This window comes from Oncorhynchus nerka, linkage group LG18 (genome assembly GCF_034236695.1).
Source record: "Oncorhynchus nerka isolate Pitt River linkage group LG18, Oner_Uvic_2.0, whole genome shotgun sequence".
Taxonomy (NCBI): Eukaryota; Metazoa; Chordata; class Actinopteri; order Salmoniformes; family Salmonidae; genus Oncorhynchus; species Oncorhynchus nerka.
In genome coordinates, this window is record NC_088413.1 from 54684978 (window position 1) to 54703581 (window position 18604).

Genomic DNA, 18604 nt, shown 5'->3' on the forward strand with positions numbered 1-18604 from the left:
ACCCAAGATGATGCCTAAGAGATGGCCTGCTCTGTGTCTTTCTCTGATCATTGTCAGTCTGATAGTCTTATCCAAAATCCACAGTTTATTGGCTTGTTAGTTTTTCAGTATGGCGTCGAAGTGCAGCTGTCAAAAAAGGATTTAAGCCAGCTGAGACTGGATTCTTTGAAGTTCTCTGTTTCCAACCATTACAGAGATGATTGTGTGTGTGCCTCATTTGGAATGAGAGTAAAAGGGCTCTGGGTTATTATTGTGCCCAGCACCCACAGTTTCTTCTTTGAAATATGGCAGTTGAACCCTCTTGAGAAGCCTGAGTAAAATGTCCTATCATCACTTGAAAAAAAATTGTTGATGTGATTTGTGCTTATAACAGTTTATTTTCACAGCCTGCCTCTTTTTACACTTTTATCTGACAATTTCATAACATAACCAAGGATTCCATGATCCAATATTGTTTGATGTAATCCAATCCCAATAAATTAAAGAGAAATTGTTGATGATCTACAGTGAGTACTGTACTTCGTTACAAGGAGAGGGTGGTAAAGAGGCCCTGGGAAGAGGAGTGGATGAGTTGCTACCCTAGACACTCAGTGATATAAGGTTACTTCATAGACCGTATATAAACATATGGTCAGTTGCACATTTCCACCCCTAATGGATTGGTGAGGGTAAGATTATCCTACATGGCTAAAAGGGAATTAAAAAGTTAATTTGAAATGGGCCTAGCTGGAGGTATAATTAATTGACCTTCCTTCAACAACAAAAAATCCTCCCTGCCTCACTCAACGCAACCCAGATACCTGTTGCTCATGCAGTGATGTTTGTTTGTAAAGCAGGTGCAAGTCAAGAGTCAAGTAAAAGTCAATATAAACAGAAAGATATATGAATCACCACCTAATTTGTATTATTATTTTGTTTTGCAGGGGAAATGACATAATCTCTTTTAGATACCTTAATATTTCGCCAGAGGGCAGTGTGCCCTCACGGCAAATTACGTAGTATTGACAAATGAGGAAGTGATTATTATGTTGTTTTTTCAACGCTAAACCTTCTCTGGCTCTTCATGGGAGCTACAATTGAAATACGACGAGACTTTGGTGAGTAACTCCTCTCTCAAATGTAGATATAATTGAACATGACGAAATGGCTACAAGTGGGATGCACTGTTGAGCTCTACATCCCGAGGGGTTCATACTGATTGTGGCAGCCGGTTAAATGGCGTCCCTTGACAAGGCAAGAAGAAGAAGAAGAAGAAGATGTATGTCAGGAGAAGTGTAGTATTATCACAAGGAGACTTATACTTGGAATACGGAAGTGGAATGGAGGGAAATGAGGATGCAGAGGAGGTCTAAGAGCGAGAGGGATAAGCGAGTGAGCTTGAGTCTGTTAAAAAAGGGAGATGGTTTGTTAAAAAATAATGTTAGAAAGTGTAAGCAGGGTGAGAAATGTAAATGAATGAAGGTGTGGTGAAGTTCTCGGAGCCCGAGGCTTGCACCGAAGGTCGGGATAAAGATGATAGTGACAGTAGGAGTGACATTTTTGGTAAAAGTCGACTCTTGCCTCTTGGCTGATCCATTTGTGGCTTCAGGGTGGGTGAACACCGACATTGGTGCTGTGGAATCGGTGAGGGTAACCAGAAGTGGTCTTGTGATAATTGTTTGTGTTTCTGCTGGTCAGAGGGACCAGGCGCTCCATGTTAAACGAATAGGGGCAAGAGATGTGAATTGTTTTGCTCTCAAGAAAAGGGCGTCATTGAAAGGAGTGATTACTGACCAACTGAAGGGGAAGATTCCCGGTGTTTGTGATGCTCTTCGTTTGGTGCGACGAAGGCAGGGTGGCGTGGGCAGTGAATCATAAGTCATTATTTGCCCAACAAAGTGATGTTAGGATATAAGTTATCTTGTAAGACCTCTTGTGCCGAATACATTGTTGTTACAGGTGTCAAGCTTATGGGCATCTGGCAGCAGTGTGTAGGAGGCAGGTTCCTAGGTGTGAGAAGTGTGCAGAAGGGCATAAAACAAAGGAATGTGTAGCATTGGGGGAAGTAGTGGTTTGTGTTAATTGTAGGGGTGCCCATGGGGCTGAGGATCAGACATGTCCAGTGCTAGAGAGGCAGGTTGAGGTTTCCAAAGTTAGTGTAATGCAGAAGTTGTCATATGCTGAGGCAGTGAAGAAGGTAGATGATGGGTCAAGGGATCCTGAGAGGAGTGGGTGTGAGTAGTCTGTCTGTACCAATACAGAGGGATGAACCAACAAGTGATCTTTGCTTCAGTAAGATTGGATTTTTGTCTTTTATAGCAATGGTTATCAACTGTACTGCAAGGATGGAACGTAGCCGCAGATAAGAGGTTGTGGTGGCAGCTGCAGAGAGGTATTTGTGTGTGCGAGTCTTGATGTCAGAGTTACAGGGTGTGTTGAGTGGTGGTGTCCCATCCTTTTAGGCTGTTGGCCTGAAGTAGGACTAAATAGAGGATTATTTATTTGAGTTTAGTGTTAGATGGTAGGGTATTTGTTTTATTTATTTTTTCTTCAGTGAAGTACAAGAGAGTTATACTACAGTCTAGTAGGTGGCGGTAATGCAACATGTATTGGATGCCAACTGCCGTCAAACCTCAGAAGAATATATTCAGACATGAGGCATGTCAGGATGTGTAGTACGTCGTTTGTTTCACATTTATTAAACCCCTGTAAAACATGAACCTTGAACGCTGTAGACAGTAACCCTAAACCGTCAAAATAGATTTCAAAAGTGTATTTTGATGGTGATTGATTTGTATTTGTGAAGGTGCTAGAGTGAAGTATTATAGGTGATACTATATTCTAACATGTTTATTTTATCTTCCTATAACACAGGTTGAACAATAAAGAGCTACATAATTCTACCAACCAGGCTTAGGCCTGGTCACACTATGTTCCTCCTGTCTAGTCTTCTTCTTGACCCCCCCTCCCAGGAACCGTAAATAGTTACAGTAACATGTCTTCAGGCCCACCTCAGTCACCCACAGTGGCTAAGACAGAGGTGACTGTTAAAGGAGAATGCCCTATCTTCGCTGCCACCTTTGCCTACTGGGACAACATCCTGGGCCCGCGGGTGTGTCACATCTGGGCTCCCAGGTGCGAGCAACCACTGTTGCTGAGCGATGGCGAAGTCACCTTCCTGGCCAATCACACGCTGAACGGGGAGATTCTGCGCAGCACAGAGTGCGGCGCCGTGGACGTCAAATTCTTCGTCCTAGCTGAAAAGGGTGTCATCATCATCTCGCTCATCTTCGACGGCGAGCTGAAGGGTGACAAGAACACCTGTGCCCTGTCCATCATCCTGCCGCAAACAGAGCTGGCCTTCTACCTGCCCTTGCACACTGTCTGTGTGGATCGGCTCAAACACATAATCCGCAAGGGACGCATCTGGATGCAGAAGGCAAGTATTCAGACGCCATGTTCCAAATCTGCCTCACACTAGGCCATCCCCTTAAGGCAGTGTTTCTCAATCCATTCCTAGGGAAATTGATGTTCTTGTTCTAACCCAGTACGTGAATGATCTATGCTCCCCGAAGAGCGAAATGGTTAAAATCAAGTAAGTCAGCACTAACACCTGAATCATGAAGCATGCCATGCCTTTTTTTGTAATTGACGTACAGGGCTACAACATAATTTCTGTGCTGTCATCAGAGATTGTCCCCATCATGGAGCTGCTGTCATCCATGAAGACACACAGTGTCCCAGAGGACATAGACGTGAGTATCTGAAGCGATCATGCACATTGGGCAACACTTTCATCATGCAAAACAGTACTTTGCAAATACTACAGTAGAACTATGCACACCCATTTATGTAGGAACTTTTCTTAAACAGTTACGTCCACGAGAAGGAGACTATTATCACTATTGTCACATTATTACATCCAAGACTGACATCGAACTAGTTTCACTGATTTAAAAAAAAGTCTCACGCGGCTTTCGTTACATACCCCCAAAATAACGTTGAAAAGGAAACTAAAACTTCAAAGCCTCCACATCATTCATCTATGTGAAAAAAGCTCAAAGTTCTAACCACTGAGGCTCGACTGAAGCTTTAATTAACATTTTGATGTTCATCAATGAGACAAATTGTTAACTCACTATTCCACTTTAATTTACTGTATGTCTCGCTATAGTAGATATAATTTTTTTATAATGTATCTTGTCCTTCGTGTTGATTATTTCACCAAGAATCGTGTTTGTTCCCTGATTGCTAGATCAAGGACACCATCCTAAATGACGATGACATCGGAGACAGCTATCATGAAGATTTCCTGCACAAGTAAACACTTTTAGGAAATGTTGTCTGGGATTCAGTCCTAGGCCTACCTGGTATAGAAATGTAATTATGAAAAGCATCTGCTTGCGAGTTGTCTACCTGGTATTTTTGCAGTGTCCAAAACTATTCACCGTATTTAACCAAAAATTGAGTAATCTTACTTGCCCACTATCAAGAAACAACCGAGTGCTCCTGTGGTTTTATTTTCTGGGATAGTCACAGGGTTGAAGAATGTTTCACTCTCCCTCAGTTTAGCACCTTTCCTCTCCTTTTTTTGTCCAAGCTGGGTTGGTCCATTGGGTACACATTGCTTACCTTGCACACTATATTTGTGATTAGGTCATAGTTATCAGTGGAGTGCAGTTATGCACCCCTGACAGATCTGTCTAAACAATTATCTCAGCTGCCTGTGGAGATGACAAATGCACTGCAAGTCATAATTTATTTACTCAGCTTTTGAGTGTTCTTGCAGTAGTCAGGAAACACTTTTGTGTCATGAGATGTATTTGATTAATCCTCATTTGGATATTTCGAGACCGATATTGAATGACACACACACAGCAAATCTTTTACTATCTTTGTGGGGACCTAACATTCATTTCCATTCAAAAATCCTAAACCTCCTAACCCGAATGTAACCCTTAACCTAACCCCCAAACCTAAAATAGCCTTTGTATTTGTGAGAATCTGGGAAATGTCCCTGGACTTTTGGGGATTTCTCGTACCCACAAGGATAGTAATACACACACACACACACACACACACACACACAAGGACACATTTCATTACATTTTAATCTTGCTCATGTTCTCATTATACTAAATTAATATCAAGTGACCATCTCTCATCCTTGTCATTAATAAATAATACACCAAATGAAATTTGCCTCCGTCTCTCAGGGCAGTCAGTTCTCATCTCCAAACTTGTGGCTGCTCCATGGTGGTCGGAAGCAACCCAGACAAAGTCAACAAGGTACTGACAGGCTGCCAATACTCTGTGCTAAGCACATGCATACACTGGCTGATGTATCAGCATATGTATTCACACTCATCCACACACTAGCTGTATCAACATGAATGTTCTACACACAGATGTGACTGCATATGTTATTGTGTATCTAAAATAATACAGCATACAAAATCCCACAATACTGGTTCACACACACCTCCAAATCCTCTCTCTCCCTCGGAAATGCAGATGTTGTTGAGAGGTATTCCACATTGATATTCCTTCATATGTTTTCTTGCGCTCTAGGTAGTGCTCACGCTGTGCCTCTTCCTCACCCCTGCTGAGAGGAAGTGCTCTCGGTTCTGTAAAGCTGACTCTACTTTCAAGTATGACACAGGACTGTTTGTACAAGGCCTCCTCAAGGTACCCAACAACGCCACTCTAAATTACAGTTTTCCTACTGGGTGTGCCAGCCCAGCACTAACACACCTGTTTCAAATAATAAACTAATAATGAGCTTCGGTTCAATGAGAGATACATTAAAGCCTTGTTTTACTCACATCGATATTAACCTATTGTAAGTGCATATAAATGTAATGCAAATTAATAGTCTTTATTCAAACCAAGGCCTCAAGAAATGAACAAACGCTCATACCTTTACAACAGACTGCCACTTTGGCATTGTGATTCCCCCCCTCATTACTTTTCCACTCCTTTCTCCCACCCAGGACTCCATGGGCAGTTTTGTCTTGCCCTTCCGCCAGGTGCTGTACTCACCCTACCCGACCACGCACATCGACGTGGACATCAACACGGTGAAGCAGATGCCACCCTGCCACGAGCACACACACATTCAGCGGCGCTACATGCGCTCAGAGCTCAGCGCGCTCTGGAAGGCGGCCAGCGAAGAGGACATCGCCCCCGACACTGACACCGGCATCCACACCGAAGAGTCCTTCACCCCCGACCTGTATGCTCTCTTCTCTCCTGTTCTGTTCTTCCAATTAGATTGGAATTGGCCATGTTTATTTTGCTGCATAACTCATTGCTTGATTTATTTGAAATGTATCACATTTGAATTAGTCTTGTTTACATTTACATTAATGAAAGAAATATGGATGTTATTCTGTTTTTTGACCACTAAAAGCTCCTCTTTTCTCAGAAATGTTTTTCAGGATGTTATGCATAAAGACACCCTGGTAAAGTCATTTATAGATGAGGTAAGACACCGGCACAAAGTAAGCAACAATATTTGTGGTTCGAAAAATGTTTTAATTTGTCAGCCGTTAATGGCTTATCAGGGCCAACTGTATTAGTTAATTCTGTTTTGTTCCCAGGTGTTCATGCTGAAGCCAGGTCTCAATCTGCGAAGTACTTACTTGGCCCAGTTCTTGCTGATCCTTCACAGGAAGGCGCTCACACTACTCAAATACATTGAAGATGAGACGTGAGTTACCGCTCACCATGGAAGCAGATGTAATTGGTTTTAATAGGACTTTTGCCACAGCACAGCAGCACACCATGTAGTACAACTTTTGATAACAGTTTGAATTCCTCACCCACAGGCAAAAGGGAAAGAAGCCTTTCCGATCCTTGCGCAGCTTGAAAACCGACCTCGGCCTGATGGTGGAAGGCGACCTGAATATCATCATGGCGTTGGCTGAAAAGCAAAAGGCTGGACTGCACTCCTTTGTATTTGGGAAGCAATTCTACACCAGTGTACAGGAGCGAGATGTGCTCATGAGCTTTTGACTCTTACTCTCATGACATGTTTATCAGCTTTTAAGAAATGGGAAAGAAATTGACATATGACTTGTCCAAAAGCTGCCTTCACTAGGTTACATGTTTTGTCCACTAAAGAGGGTTGAAGTGTTAAAAATAAATACAGTATGACAACCAGAATATCAGATGCCCATTTAAAGTCCAAAAACTTTGTGCTGCTGTCCTTTATTGCTGATCTTCATTGTTTTATTCAAAGCATGAGTCTAGTGTCTTCCATGTCTGTGTTGTACAACAAGCCCTTGATGGGACTCCACTTTATTTGTGAAACTTAATTGTTTGGATACCATTTATATCAATAATAGCACACTGATTGTACAACAATTGGTACTTCCTCTATCTATGACTGAATGACCACAACAGCCATGTCCAGGTTATGAACCATGTATTGCCCTTTTTCAGTATGCACTGTATGTCTGAGCATTCATGCTGATTGTTGACTAGAGACATTTGTTTAAGTTTGACATGTACATCATGATGTGTATAGAATTGAATTGTCTTGACATAATTTTGTCATAATTACCGTTTGACATGATACTAAATGTATCGTAATGTGTGTAAGGCTTTCATGTGGCAACTTTGACTCATCTCACAGTGGCCTTATTTTACAGTATTTTCTCACTAGCTTTCATTTGGTAGATGTGGTTAATGGTATATACTAGTGAAACCATAATGTTATTAACCCCACTTGCCTTCATGCTGATGCAGCGTTATTCTAACATTTGTAAATGCATCCATGATGATAAAAACATTTGTCAATACAAAATGGTATGCATATTTACTACAATTAGTTTACACACATTTACTAGTCTTCCAGAATGTGCCTTGAAAATTCCCAGTGTTGTCTGAACGACCTATTTGGTACAGCCCCTCCCATAGGCTGTTTGGCAACCTTTTACGAAAATGAAAGAGAACTTTGGATTACCTTGGTTCTCTGAGTAGAGTAACGGGTTGCCAAACAAGTCATGTGAACTCCTTCCTGTCACGCAATGTGATTGAGATAAAGATGTATACAGTCACACCACACCTTTACTGTACCCACATGACCTGTCACTATGAAAAGGTGGTGTGGCGTGACTTACTATTACTTCAATTGAAGTATAGAGGTGGGAGGAACGCCATGAAAGCTTGGCGACCCATTACTTTACTCAGAACCAAGGTAATCCAACATTCTCTTTCATTTTCTAAAAGGTTGCCAAACAGCCTATGGGAGAGGCTGTAAGAAAGAGGTCTTTCGGACAACAGAGTGGGAAAACTCACCATTTATCTTAGTCCAGATGAGTCCCTAACAGGGTAACAGAATTTCAACTGTGGTATACAACTAAATACACACGCAAGCTGAAAGCATGCACTTAAAACGTGATGCTTCACCAAGAGTGGAAGGCCTCTGTACAGAACATCCATTTCACTGACGGTTGATAAGTATGTACAAGGTTCTCGGCATGCTCAGAACCACAGACCCCACGGATGGTGTGGACATAACGTTAGGTATATGTAGTACCTCATGAAAGTCATGGGTGTTGACCAACTTGCAGCAACACAGAGACCAGGGAGCTCCATCTGAACAGTGCCCATGAATAGACCATACCCCTGGTGGAGTTGGCTACTACGCCATCTGGAGTTGGTCTATAGCTCAAATGCCAGACAGATAGGTCCGGCAGGCCAGATAGCTAGGCTGTCATTGTAAATAAGAATGTGTTCTTATCTGACTTGCCTAGTTAAAATAAAAAAAAGTCCGGCCAGATAGCTAAGTCAAGCTGGCCGACTAGACCTTGCTATCTGGCCAGCAGGCTGTACATACCTATTTGGCCAAAAGGCAGGCCAGTAAACATTCACATGCGTGAATATGAAGGAGTTCTCACAGATTGTTGGCGACCCGTTACGAAAAACATGCATTAGGTAGCGCCCATGCATAATAATACAACATTACAGTTGATACGCTGAAATAAATGCCTATCTTCAAGTAGGATGTAAAAAATCCTTTGTATTGGTTGATTTATCGACCACCATTTACCCATTGGTCGAACTTTGCATGTGGTGTTTGCGATAGGAAAACCAGTAAACTAGCTAGATCAGAGATACTTTTGAGGAGATGGGAAACTCTAATGGCATCTAAGTTAGCACCCATTGTGTACATTTCCTATGCTACGTCAATGGACCGTGCGGTGCATTCTGGGCGATTCTGGGACATGGGCGAGCTCTCCTTCAAGGAGTGAATGGGAGTCAATTGGGCGCTAGCTCAAAAACGCAACCGTAGCATGAATTTCGTTAACAAGAAGTACAACATTACAAATATTTTCCATGATGTGAGATAAGTAACTTGCAGTATGTAATATTGTATAGCATTGGAATCGTACAATTGCGTACTTTTCAGTAAAATAAGCACGTTTCTCGACTCACCCTGACTTTGAGAAGGGATTGCTTAGCATCTGCGCGATGGATCATAACAACGTGATCGCGATTGGTCGATAGTCTGCTGGGTTATACGTTCGTCCATTCATTTCCCAATTGGATTGCTATCTCCTCCTTTCCGTAATATCTCTGGCTAGATGGCATGTAAATATTCTGGAGAGCCGCTAAGGATGTCTAAAAGAACGAAAGGATAGAACTCCCGAACAATTGGAGCAAAATGAAATCGAATGTCATACAAAGTATATCAAGGTTTGTGTTATCTATTTTTGCCCTTAGACTTTCTATACGGAGAAAGACCAAGTCGTTGGGTGCGGCCTGGCTGTTGTAACATGCTAACTAGTCTAGATAGCAAACGTCATTAGCTTGCTTACCTGAAGCTTTGGGGAACCGTGGCTGTCAACGATGCTGCAAGGCAGACATGGCGTTGCAAGTGTCTGTTGGTTTACTTGAAATGACCCTATTCATGTGTTTTGTCCATAACTTGTAGATACATTAATGACCTCAGAATTCCCCAAATCTCAAAATAATTGTTAGCGGACGAGTGTATAAACTGGCGCTCGTGCCCACACAAACAAACCTAGCTTAGCGAACGTTATTAGCTAATTTGCTAACTGACTAACTGAAGTAGTTTTCAAAATGTTGATCATTACCGGCGGACCCTCCCCTGGTCGTTGGATACAATAGATTCGGGACCCCCCCCCCCCCCAAACATGGATGTGCACAGCAGCCAGTATTCATTGATATCATGAAAATGGTGATGGAATTGAGAGTGCAAGGTCGTACACTCTTGTTCTGAAAGCCACAAACGTTAGCTAGCTGGCTAACTAAGCCAGCTTGCCTCTTGGCTAGCTAACTAACTTACAAACCGTCACAGAATTATGTAGTCAAGTATATTTCATCAGGCCAGACAAAATTATTTGTCATGATGGTTGCTTCACTTATGCTGTTGTCAAACATCCAATTTACAATTGCAACATGTTTATGCCTGCCTTGAAAGATTTAAGCAGTAGAGGCTCTTTAGAGGAGGAAGGGGAGGACCATGCTCCTCGGTGAATTTCATAAAAATAGTCAAACATTAAAGCTATCCTTTTAGATAAAACTATACTAAATATATTCACGTCACCAAATAATTTATAAAAACACTGATTTGCAATGAATGTCTACAGTGTCCTCAACAGCACTCTGTAGGATAGCACCATGGTGTAGCCAGAAGACAGCTAGCTTGTGTCCTCCTCTGGGTACATTGACTTCAATACTAAACCTAGGAGGCTCGTGGTTCTCAACATCTTCCGGCTACACAGTAATTATGACAACTTCCGGAGGACGTCCTCCAACCTATCAGAGCTCTTGCAGCATGAACTGACATGTTGTCCACCCAATCAAAGAATCAGATACGTAATCTACTGAAAGCACAAGCTACAGCTAGCCTAGCACTGCATAGTGCATCAATGTGTTGAGTAGTTGACTCAGAGAGAAAAAGACAGTAGTTTAACAGTTAACTAATTCATTTCTTCAAAAATGGAGAACCGAGAGAGAGAGTTATATTTCATCTATTTGTTTTACTTCCACTTACTTAGCTAGAAAATGCAGCTAGCTAGTTTAGTCTACTCAAACACCATGCTCAAACAGAGGGATGCTATGTTAGCTAGCTGCCTTTGACTATCCAACACAAGACTGGAACAATTCAAAGTCGAGGTTGAAATACTGTCTGCTTGCATAAGTGTCAAAGAACACATTTCACACCAATTCACATTTTCTCAAGAGATGCTGAAAGAAATCATATTTCTCCACTCGTGTTCCCGAGACAAAATGTACATTTGTTTAATTTCACTGCGAGAAATGTATAATTCTGCAGGAGTTGATATTACAGTTGAAGTCGGAAGTTTACATACACTTAGGTTGGAGTCATTAACTTGTTTTTCAACCACTCCACAAATGTTTTGTTAGCAAACTATAGTTTTGGCAAGTCGGTTAGGACATCTACTTTGTTCATGACATACGTCATTTTTCCAACAATTGTTTCGAGACAGATTATTTCACTTATAATTCACTGTATCATAATTCCAGTGGGTCAGAAGTTTACATACACTAAGTTGACTGTGCTTTCAAACAGCTTGGAAAATTCCAGAAAATGATGTCATGGCTTTAGAAGCTTCTGATAGGCTAATTGACATCATTTGAGTGAATTGGAGGTGTACCTGTGGATGTATTTCAAGGCCTACCTTCAAACGCAATGCCTCTTTGCTTGTCATCATGGGAAATTCAAAAGAAATCTGCCAAGACCCCAGAAAAAAATTGTAGACCTCCACAAGTCTGGTTCATCCTTGGTAGCAATTTCCAAACCCCTGAAGGTACCATGTTAATCTGTACAAACAATAGTACGCAAGTATAAACACCATGGGACCATGCAGCCTCATACTGATCAGGAAGGAGACGTGTTCTGTCTCCTAGAGGTGAACGTACTAGAGGTCGAGCAATTTAGATTTTTCAGCACTGATACAGATTATTGGAGGACAAAAAAAAGCATATACCGATTAATCGGACAATTTTTATATATATTTGTAATAATGACAATTACAACAATACTGAATGAACAATGAACACTTTTATTTTAACTTAATATAATACATCAATAAAATCAATTTAGTCTCAAATAAATAATGAAACATGTTCAATTTGGTTTAAATAATGCAAAAACAAAGTGTTTGAGAAGAAAGTAAAAGTGTAATTATGTGCCATGTAAGAAAGCTAACATTTAAGTTCCTTGCTCAGAACATGAGAAGATATGAAAGCTCGTGGTTCCTTTTAACATGAGTCTTCAATAGTCCCAGGTAAGAAGTTTTAGGTTGTAGTTATTATAGGACTATTTCTCTCTATACCATTTGTATTCCATAAACCTTTGACTATTGGATGTTATAATAGGTACTTTAATATTGCCAGCCTAATCTCGGGAGTTGACAGGCTTGAAGTCATAAACAGCACACTGCTTGAAGCATTGCGAAGAGCTGCTTGCAAATTCACGAAAGTGCTGTTTGAATGAATGCTTACGAGCCTGCTGCTGCCTACCACCGCTCAGTCAGACTGCTCTATCAAATCATAGACTTAATTATAACATAATAACACACAGAAATATGAGCCTTAGGTCATTAATATGGTCAAATGGTCATTTCGAAAACAAAACATTTAATGGGTGGCATTTATGAGTCTAAATATTGCTGTTACATTGCACAACCTTCAATGTTATGTCATAATGACGTACAATTCTGGCAAGTTAGTTTGCAAAAAGCCAGGCGGCCCAAACTGTTGCATATACCCTGACTCATTTTACGCAATTTCCCTAGTTTAATATTGCCTGCTGACATGAATTTCTTTTAACTAAATATGCAGGTTTAAAAATATTGTAATGACCTGACTAGATCATAAATGAACAATTGTCCAGACAGAGGCTTGAGTTTGCGAATTGACGGTTTATTGAACCAACTTTACACAGGCTACTGTTTGGGCCGTAGCACACGCCAAATAGATGACAGATAACCCACAAGCCAATCGTGACCTTCTCTTGTGAAGCCCAGACGTAAGAGAGAGAGAACAAAGGCTGAACCTGGTCTTAACTTCCAATGCCCAACCCCCCTCCACGCCACTCCGCCAACCACCAGGATGCCCGGCATCAGAACATTCCAGGCATTCCCGTGATTGGCAGATAGCAGGTTGATTGACATGTCGGACCCCGCGAACACCGGGTACTGGTCAGTACAACACAACCACCTCCTAGCCTAGCACATAACACACAGCTGTCTGTGCGGGTCGCTACACAGCCCCCCCACCACAAAGTCCCTCGTCCCCGAGGGAACAAACAAAGTCTCTGAAGCGACCCGGAGGTCTCCTTTGCCTGCGTGGCCGTGATGGTCGCAGAGTGCCCCTCTGGGAACCAGGGGATGAAGGTAGGGATATGGGGGACAAGGAAGCGGGAACGGGTAATACAGTCCGTGGTTCTGGGGAACCACGCGGTGACACAGGGGGAGACAGGGGAGTGGGCTGTCTGGAGCCTTGTCTGCGGCACCTGAGGGTGGGTGCCTGGAGAATGTCATTGCCAGAGAGGGGAATTGTGGGGGTTCCTGGGGTTTGGGGAGAAGAGGCCCCTCTGTATGGGGCTAACCTGTCCCGGTGCAGTGCCACCTTTCTCCCCCTGGGAGGAAGCTGCACCCAGTACACAACCTCCCTACCCTCTCCAGGACACTGCAGGGTCCCACCCAGTGACTGTCCAACTTGGGGCATCTGCCTTTTTTCCTTAGGGGGCTGTAGACCCAGACCAGCTCCCCAGCCACAAAGTGCCTTCCCGGGTGTGCACGTCATAGTTCCTTTTCTGCCTCACACCTGCATTCACCAGCTGCTCTCTGGCGAAGGTGTGGGCTGTCTCCAGGCGGTCCTGGAGTCTCCGGGCATACTCCGGCCCCGGAGGAACATGAGGGCTATCCAGGGGCCGACCAAACGCCATCTCCGCAGGGGTGCGGATCTCTCCCCAGCATGAGGAGGGCAGGCGTGCAGGAGGTGGAGTCTTGGACAGCGGAGCGGCATGCCATGAGGACCATAGGCAGGTGCTTGTCCCAGTCACGCTGGTGTTTGGAAGAGACGATGGCCAGCTGCTGTCCAAGCGTTTTGTTGAAGCGCTCCACAAGGCCATCACTTTGAGGATGGAGAGGAGTAGTGCGGGTCTTGTGCATACCCAGCCTCTCACACATGGTGGCGAACACACGGGACTCAAAGTTTCTGCCTTGGTCGCTGTGGATGGACTCTGCAGCTCCAAACCTGCTGAACATCCCCGCTGTCAGGGCGTCGACGATGGTCTCTGCCTCCTGGTCAGGCAGAGCATAGGCCTCGGGCCATTTTGTGAAATAGTCCATGGCTGTGAGCACCCAGCGGTTTCCACTGTCTGTGGTGGGGAACGGTCCAACTACATCCACTCCCACCCTCTCCATGGGAGCCCCCACTGGGAACTGTTGGAGCTGAGCATGAGAGCGGCCTGGGGGGCCCTTTCTCGCTGTGCAGTTGTCACAGCGGCGACAAAAGTCCTCCACATCCCTCTTGTGCTGCCCCCAGTAGAAGCCCTGACGGAGACAGCGCAGTGTTTTTGTGACCCCAAAGTGTCCAGTCCCCACCCCCCCATGAGTACTCTGGAGCACAGCCTCCCGCAATGCTTTTGGGACCACCACCTGCCACCTCTCCTCTCCCGTAGCTGACTCCTTCCATGCCCGCTGTAGCACGCCATCAGCCAGCCGCAGTCTCTCAAACTTCGACCACAACCCTTTGGTCGCGAGTGAGAGCGCTGTCACCTCTTCCCATGGTGGCCTCACCTGCGCCTCTACCCACTGTAGCACTGGCTGTAGGTCTGTGTCCCGTCCCTGCTGCTGCCGCCATTCAGCCACGTCGACAGTCTGCAGCTCACAGCAGACAGGCCCGCTCGCCCGACACACTGTGGCACAGACACCCTCCTCTGCCCGCAGCTCTCTCTCCCGTCCCTCTCTCCGTTCACAGTGGCGGCAGCCGTCTGCAGTACAGGGCCGACGGGACATGGCGTTGGAGTGGCGTGCCCCTGCCCTGTGCACCACCGTGAAGTCATACGGCTGAAGCTCCTCCAACCAGCGTGCCACCTGCCCCTCTGGCTCTCTGAAAGACATGAGCCACTGGAGAGCAGAGTGGTCAGTCCTTACAGTAAAGGGCAGACCACCCAGGTAGTACTTGAAGTGTTTGACGGAAGCCACAACAGCCAAGAGCTCCCGCCGGGTGACACAGTAGCGGCGCTCATGTTTGTCAAATGTCTTGCTGAAGTACGCCACCACTCTCTCCCCCTCTGGCCCCACCTGGGCCAGCACCCCACCCATGCCCACATTGCTCGCGTCTGTGTCCAGGATAAAGGGCAAGGTGAGGTCAGGGGGGGCGAGCACGGGGGCCTCGATCAGTGCACGTTTGAGGGTGTTGAACGCCTCCTCACACTCCACTGTCCAAGTGAAAGCCTTGTCCTTCGGCAGCAGGCGGTTCAGTGGAGCAGCAACGCTTGAGAAGCCCCGTACAAACCTCCTGTAGTACGAGGCCAGGCCCAGGAAGCTCTTCAGCTGATGCTGGTCGGTGGGGTGGGCCAGTCTCTGACAGCCCCTACCTTGTCCTCCATGGTGCTGATCCCCTCCTTCCCCACTCGGTGGCCCAAGAAGGACACCTCTCTCCTCATGAAGTGGCACTTCTCGGGGTGGAGCTTCAGACCTGCGGCAGCCACCCTCTCCAGCACACGCCGTAGCGCCCCAGGGCTGACTGGAAGGAGCTGCCATGGGCCAGGATGTCATCGAGGTATACCAGACACTGCTGTCGGGGGATGCCATCCAGCACCCTGTCCATCAAACGCTCAAAAGTAGCTGGAGCGTTGCACAGGCCAAAGCACAGGACCTTGAACTGCCAGTGTCCTCTGTTAGTGGAGAACGCAGTTTTGGCTCTGGCCTCTGGGGAGAGGGGCACCTGCCAGTAGCCGCTGCGGAGGTCTAGTGAGGAGAACCAGGAGGACCCCTAACCAGGTCCAGCGACTCATCGATACGTGGTATGGGGTATGAGTCCTTCCTGGTTACCTCATTCAGCCGCCTGTAGTCCGCACAGAACCTCAGCTTGCCCCCCTTCTTCGGAACCATGACGACTGGCGCCGCCCAGGGGCTGTCTGAGGGCTCAATGAAGTCTGCCCGCTGCATCTCCAACACAGCCTTGTCTGCCGCCTCCTGGCGTGCCAGCGGGATACGGCGGGGACGCATCTTGATGGGTCGAGCATCACCTGTGTCGATCTCATGCTGCACCAGATGGGTCTGACCCACCTCTTCCTCACTCAACGCAAAGCTGTCTCTGAATTCAAACAGCAACCGCCACAACCGTTCCTGCTGCTCGGGGTCAAGACCAACACAGTTCCTCCCCATATCTCCTCACTGCAGACAGTGTCCTCTCCTCTCCCATCTGGGGTAGCTGGGCTGGGGGTGCGGCCCGGGCTCACAGAGGGCTGTGTCATGGAGGTAGCTGGGGGAATGTAACACACCGCCGTAGGTGACAGGGGGACTGGGAAAAGTCACACACAGCTGTGGGGAGGGGCGCAGCCATGAGTCTCTGCTGCTTTAACTGTTGGAGTAAAGGGTTTGTTGGGTTGAGTGAATGTGACATTAGGGGGGCCATGGTGACTTCCGTCCCTCCCTGGAAGCTCAGTGTGCCCCTATTTAGGTCTAACTGGCAGCCTGTGCTCCTAAGAAAGTCCAACCCCAGGATACAAGGGTCCTGCACAGCCGCCACCCACACAGGATGACGCACAGTCCTGCCCCTACTGTCAGAGTCATTATTCCCTTCCCTTTCATGGGTGCCAGCTCACCTGTGACTGTGCGGAGCTGCACAGTTGTAGGCTCACACTGAGTCCAACCTGGCACAATATCTGGCCTCACCAGGGTTACTGTGGACCCAGTGTCCACCAGGGCGGAGCAGGGCACCCCCTCCACAGTGACAGGGACATGACAAAAGTCCCCAACACAGGTCCGGCCCACCACAACAACAGGCTCCATCCGCTTGCCCTCGTCTGCTTCTGGGGAAGTGGAGCCTTGCTTCCCGTCTGTGCCGGTGGGCTCCTCCTGAAGATGATGGTGGTTGGGATAGAAAGCCAGGGGTCCGCACTACCCGGTCTATGCGGACCCGAGCCGTTTCCCTGAGCTCTGGGGGACATGGGGCAATCTCGGCGCAGATGGCCTGGCTGGCCACAACCCCAGCAGACCCTGGGACCAGGGCTTGTGTTTCGTGCCGCCTGTAGCGACACAGCCCGAACGAGTTCTGTCATTTCGGCCACCCAAGCAGGCTTTTCCGGCTCCGGGCTGCTCTGCCCCCAGCTCGCACAGAGGGTGTGTCTCCCTGCACCCCCACCAAAGCCCCAGCTGAAGCCCCAGCCCACACCAGCTCCCTCTCCAAAGCCATCTCCAAGGCTGTCTGCAATGACTCAGGATGAGCCAGCTGGGTCTGTATGCGCAGCTCCGTAGGGAGAGCGCCTGTATGAACTGGTCCCGTGCTAGCTCGCTCTGCACGGAGGGGGCATGTGAGCATATGCCCGCCGAGAGAGGCTCTCAATGTCATTAGCTAGCACCCGTAGAGGCTCTCCAGGCTGCCTGCGTCTATTCCTCAGTTCGGAGCGCAGTAGCCCGGGCTGTACACACTGTCCATAGTGCCTCCTCAGTGCTCCCACTAGAGCACCATAATCATGCCTGTCCTCGGGGCTAATCAATATCAAACAGGCCAGAGCTTCATCCGTGAGGCATAAAGCCAACTGCAGTGCCCTTTCTTCATCCGACCACCCCTAAAATGAGCTAACAGTTCAAACTGAGCATGAAAAGCTTCCCAATCCGCCTTACCGGAATACTTCGGGGTCTTAACAGATACGGACGCAGCCGGGAACTGGGCGCCGCCATGTTTGTTTACATCCTGAGCCCCAGATTCCTCGTCACGACGCGTCGACGTCGCCACTTCGGTCCGCCCACCAGAATCCGCGCGAAATACACTCGACGAAGCACTCATGCCCGCTTCAGCGGCCATCACTCTAACGTCCTCCCTCAAGCGGCCTCTGCGCTCCGACGCCCTGGCGATCTCCTCAGACAGAACCCCGACGTCCATTCACACGCACCTCCTTGGCCATAATCGTCCCCTACCTCCACCTTCACTTTCGGATTCCTCGAAGCATTTTCAATCCCAGTTCTCACCTACGGTAGCTAGCCACATAAGTCAGCTAGCTAGCTGGCTAACTTGTATCAACGTTTTTACTTCTGACACCAATGTAATGACCTGACTAGATCATAAATGAACAATTGTCCAGACAGAGGCTTGAGTTTGCGAATTGACGGTTTATTGAACCAACTTTACACAGGCTACTGTTTGGGCCGTAGCACACGCCAAATAGATGACAGATAACCCACAAGCCAATCGTGACCTTCTCTTGTGAAGCCCAGACGTAAGAGAGAGAGAACAAAGGCTGAACCTGGTCTTAACTTCCAATGCCCAACCCCCCTCCACGCCACTCCGCCAACCACCAGGATGCCCGGCATCAGAACATTCCAGGCATTCCCGTGATTGGCAGATAGCAGGTTGATTGACATGTCGGACCCCGCGAACACCAGGT

At 46.6% G+C, this 18604-nt stretch overlaps 2 protein-coding genes across 10 annotated transcripts in view; both read left to right on the top strand.

Annotated features, from left to right (window-relative positions):
* Positions 1–992: 992 nt before the first annotated feature.
* On the top strand, positions 993–7789 carry LOC115146124 (guanine nucleotide exchange factor C9orf72-like). 9 transcript variants are annotated; one of them, XM_029687942.2, is made up of 10 exons: positions 1013–1097; positions 2299–2371; positions 2854–3418; positions 3639–3734; positions 4235–4299; positions 5196–5268; positions 5551–5667; positions 5973–6464; positions 6582–6691; positions 6810–7789. In XM_029687942.2, exons 3-10 carry the CDS (start codon positions 2975–2977, stop codon positions 6994–6996), a joined length of 1584 nt encoding a protein of 527 aa, XP_029543802.1. In that variant the 5' UTR covers positions 1013–1097; positions 2299–2371; positions 2854–2974; the 3' UTR covers positions 6997–7789. The 9 variants fall into 9 exon arrangements, with proteins under 9 accessions (XP_029543799.1, XP_029543802.1, XP_029543800.1 ...); XM_029687939.1 differs by lacking the exon at positions 2299–2371 and having other exon boundaries at positions 993–1097; XM_029687940.2 differs by having other exon boundaries at positions 2299–3418.
* A 1739-nt stretch (positions 7790–9528) lies between these two features.
* The window catches only part of LOC115146126 (bridge-like lipid transfer protein family member 1), a 129583-nt gene continuing 120507 nt past the window's right edge, over positions 9529–18604 (top strand). The window contains 1 exon segment of the mRNA XM_065004191.1: positions 9529–9684. The gene's annotated coding sequence lies outside the window, so the exon portion shown is untranslated.

What these genes read in the sequence shown, in the direction of transcription:
- LOC115146124 (XM_029687939.1), top strand. Translation starts at nt 2,975, where the DNA reads ATGTCTTCAGGCCCACCTCAGTCACCCACAGTGGCTAAGACAGAGGTG. An exon ending in GACGCATCTGGATGCAGAAG is followed by an intron (nt 3,419 to 3,638) that starts GCAAGTATTCAG and finishes ATTGACGTACAG; the next exon opens with GGCTACAACATAATTTCTGT. An exon ending in CATGAAGATTTCCTGCACAA is followed by an intron (nt 4,300 to 5,195) that starts GTAAACACTTTT and finishes TCCGTCTCTCAG; the next exon opens with GGCAGTCAGTTCTCATCTCC.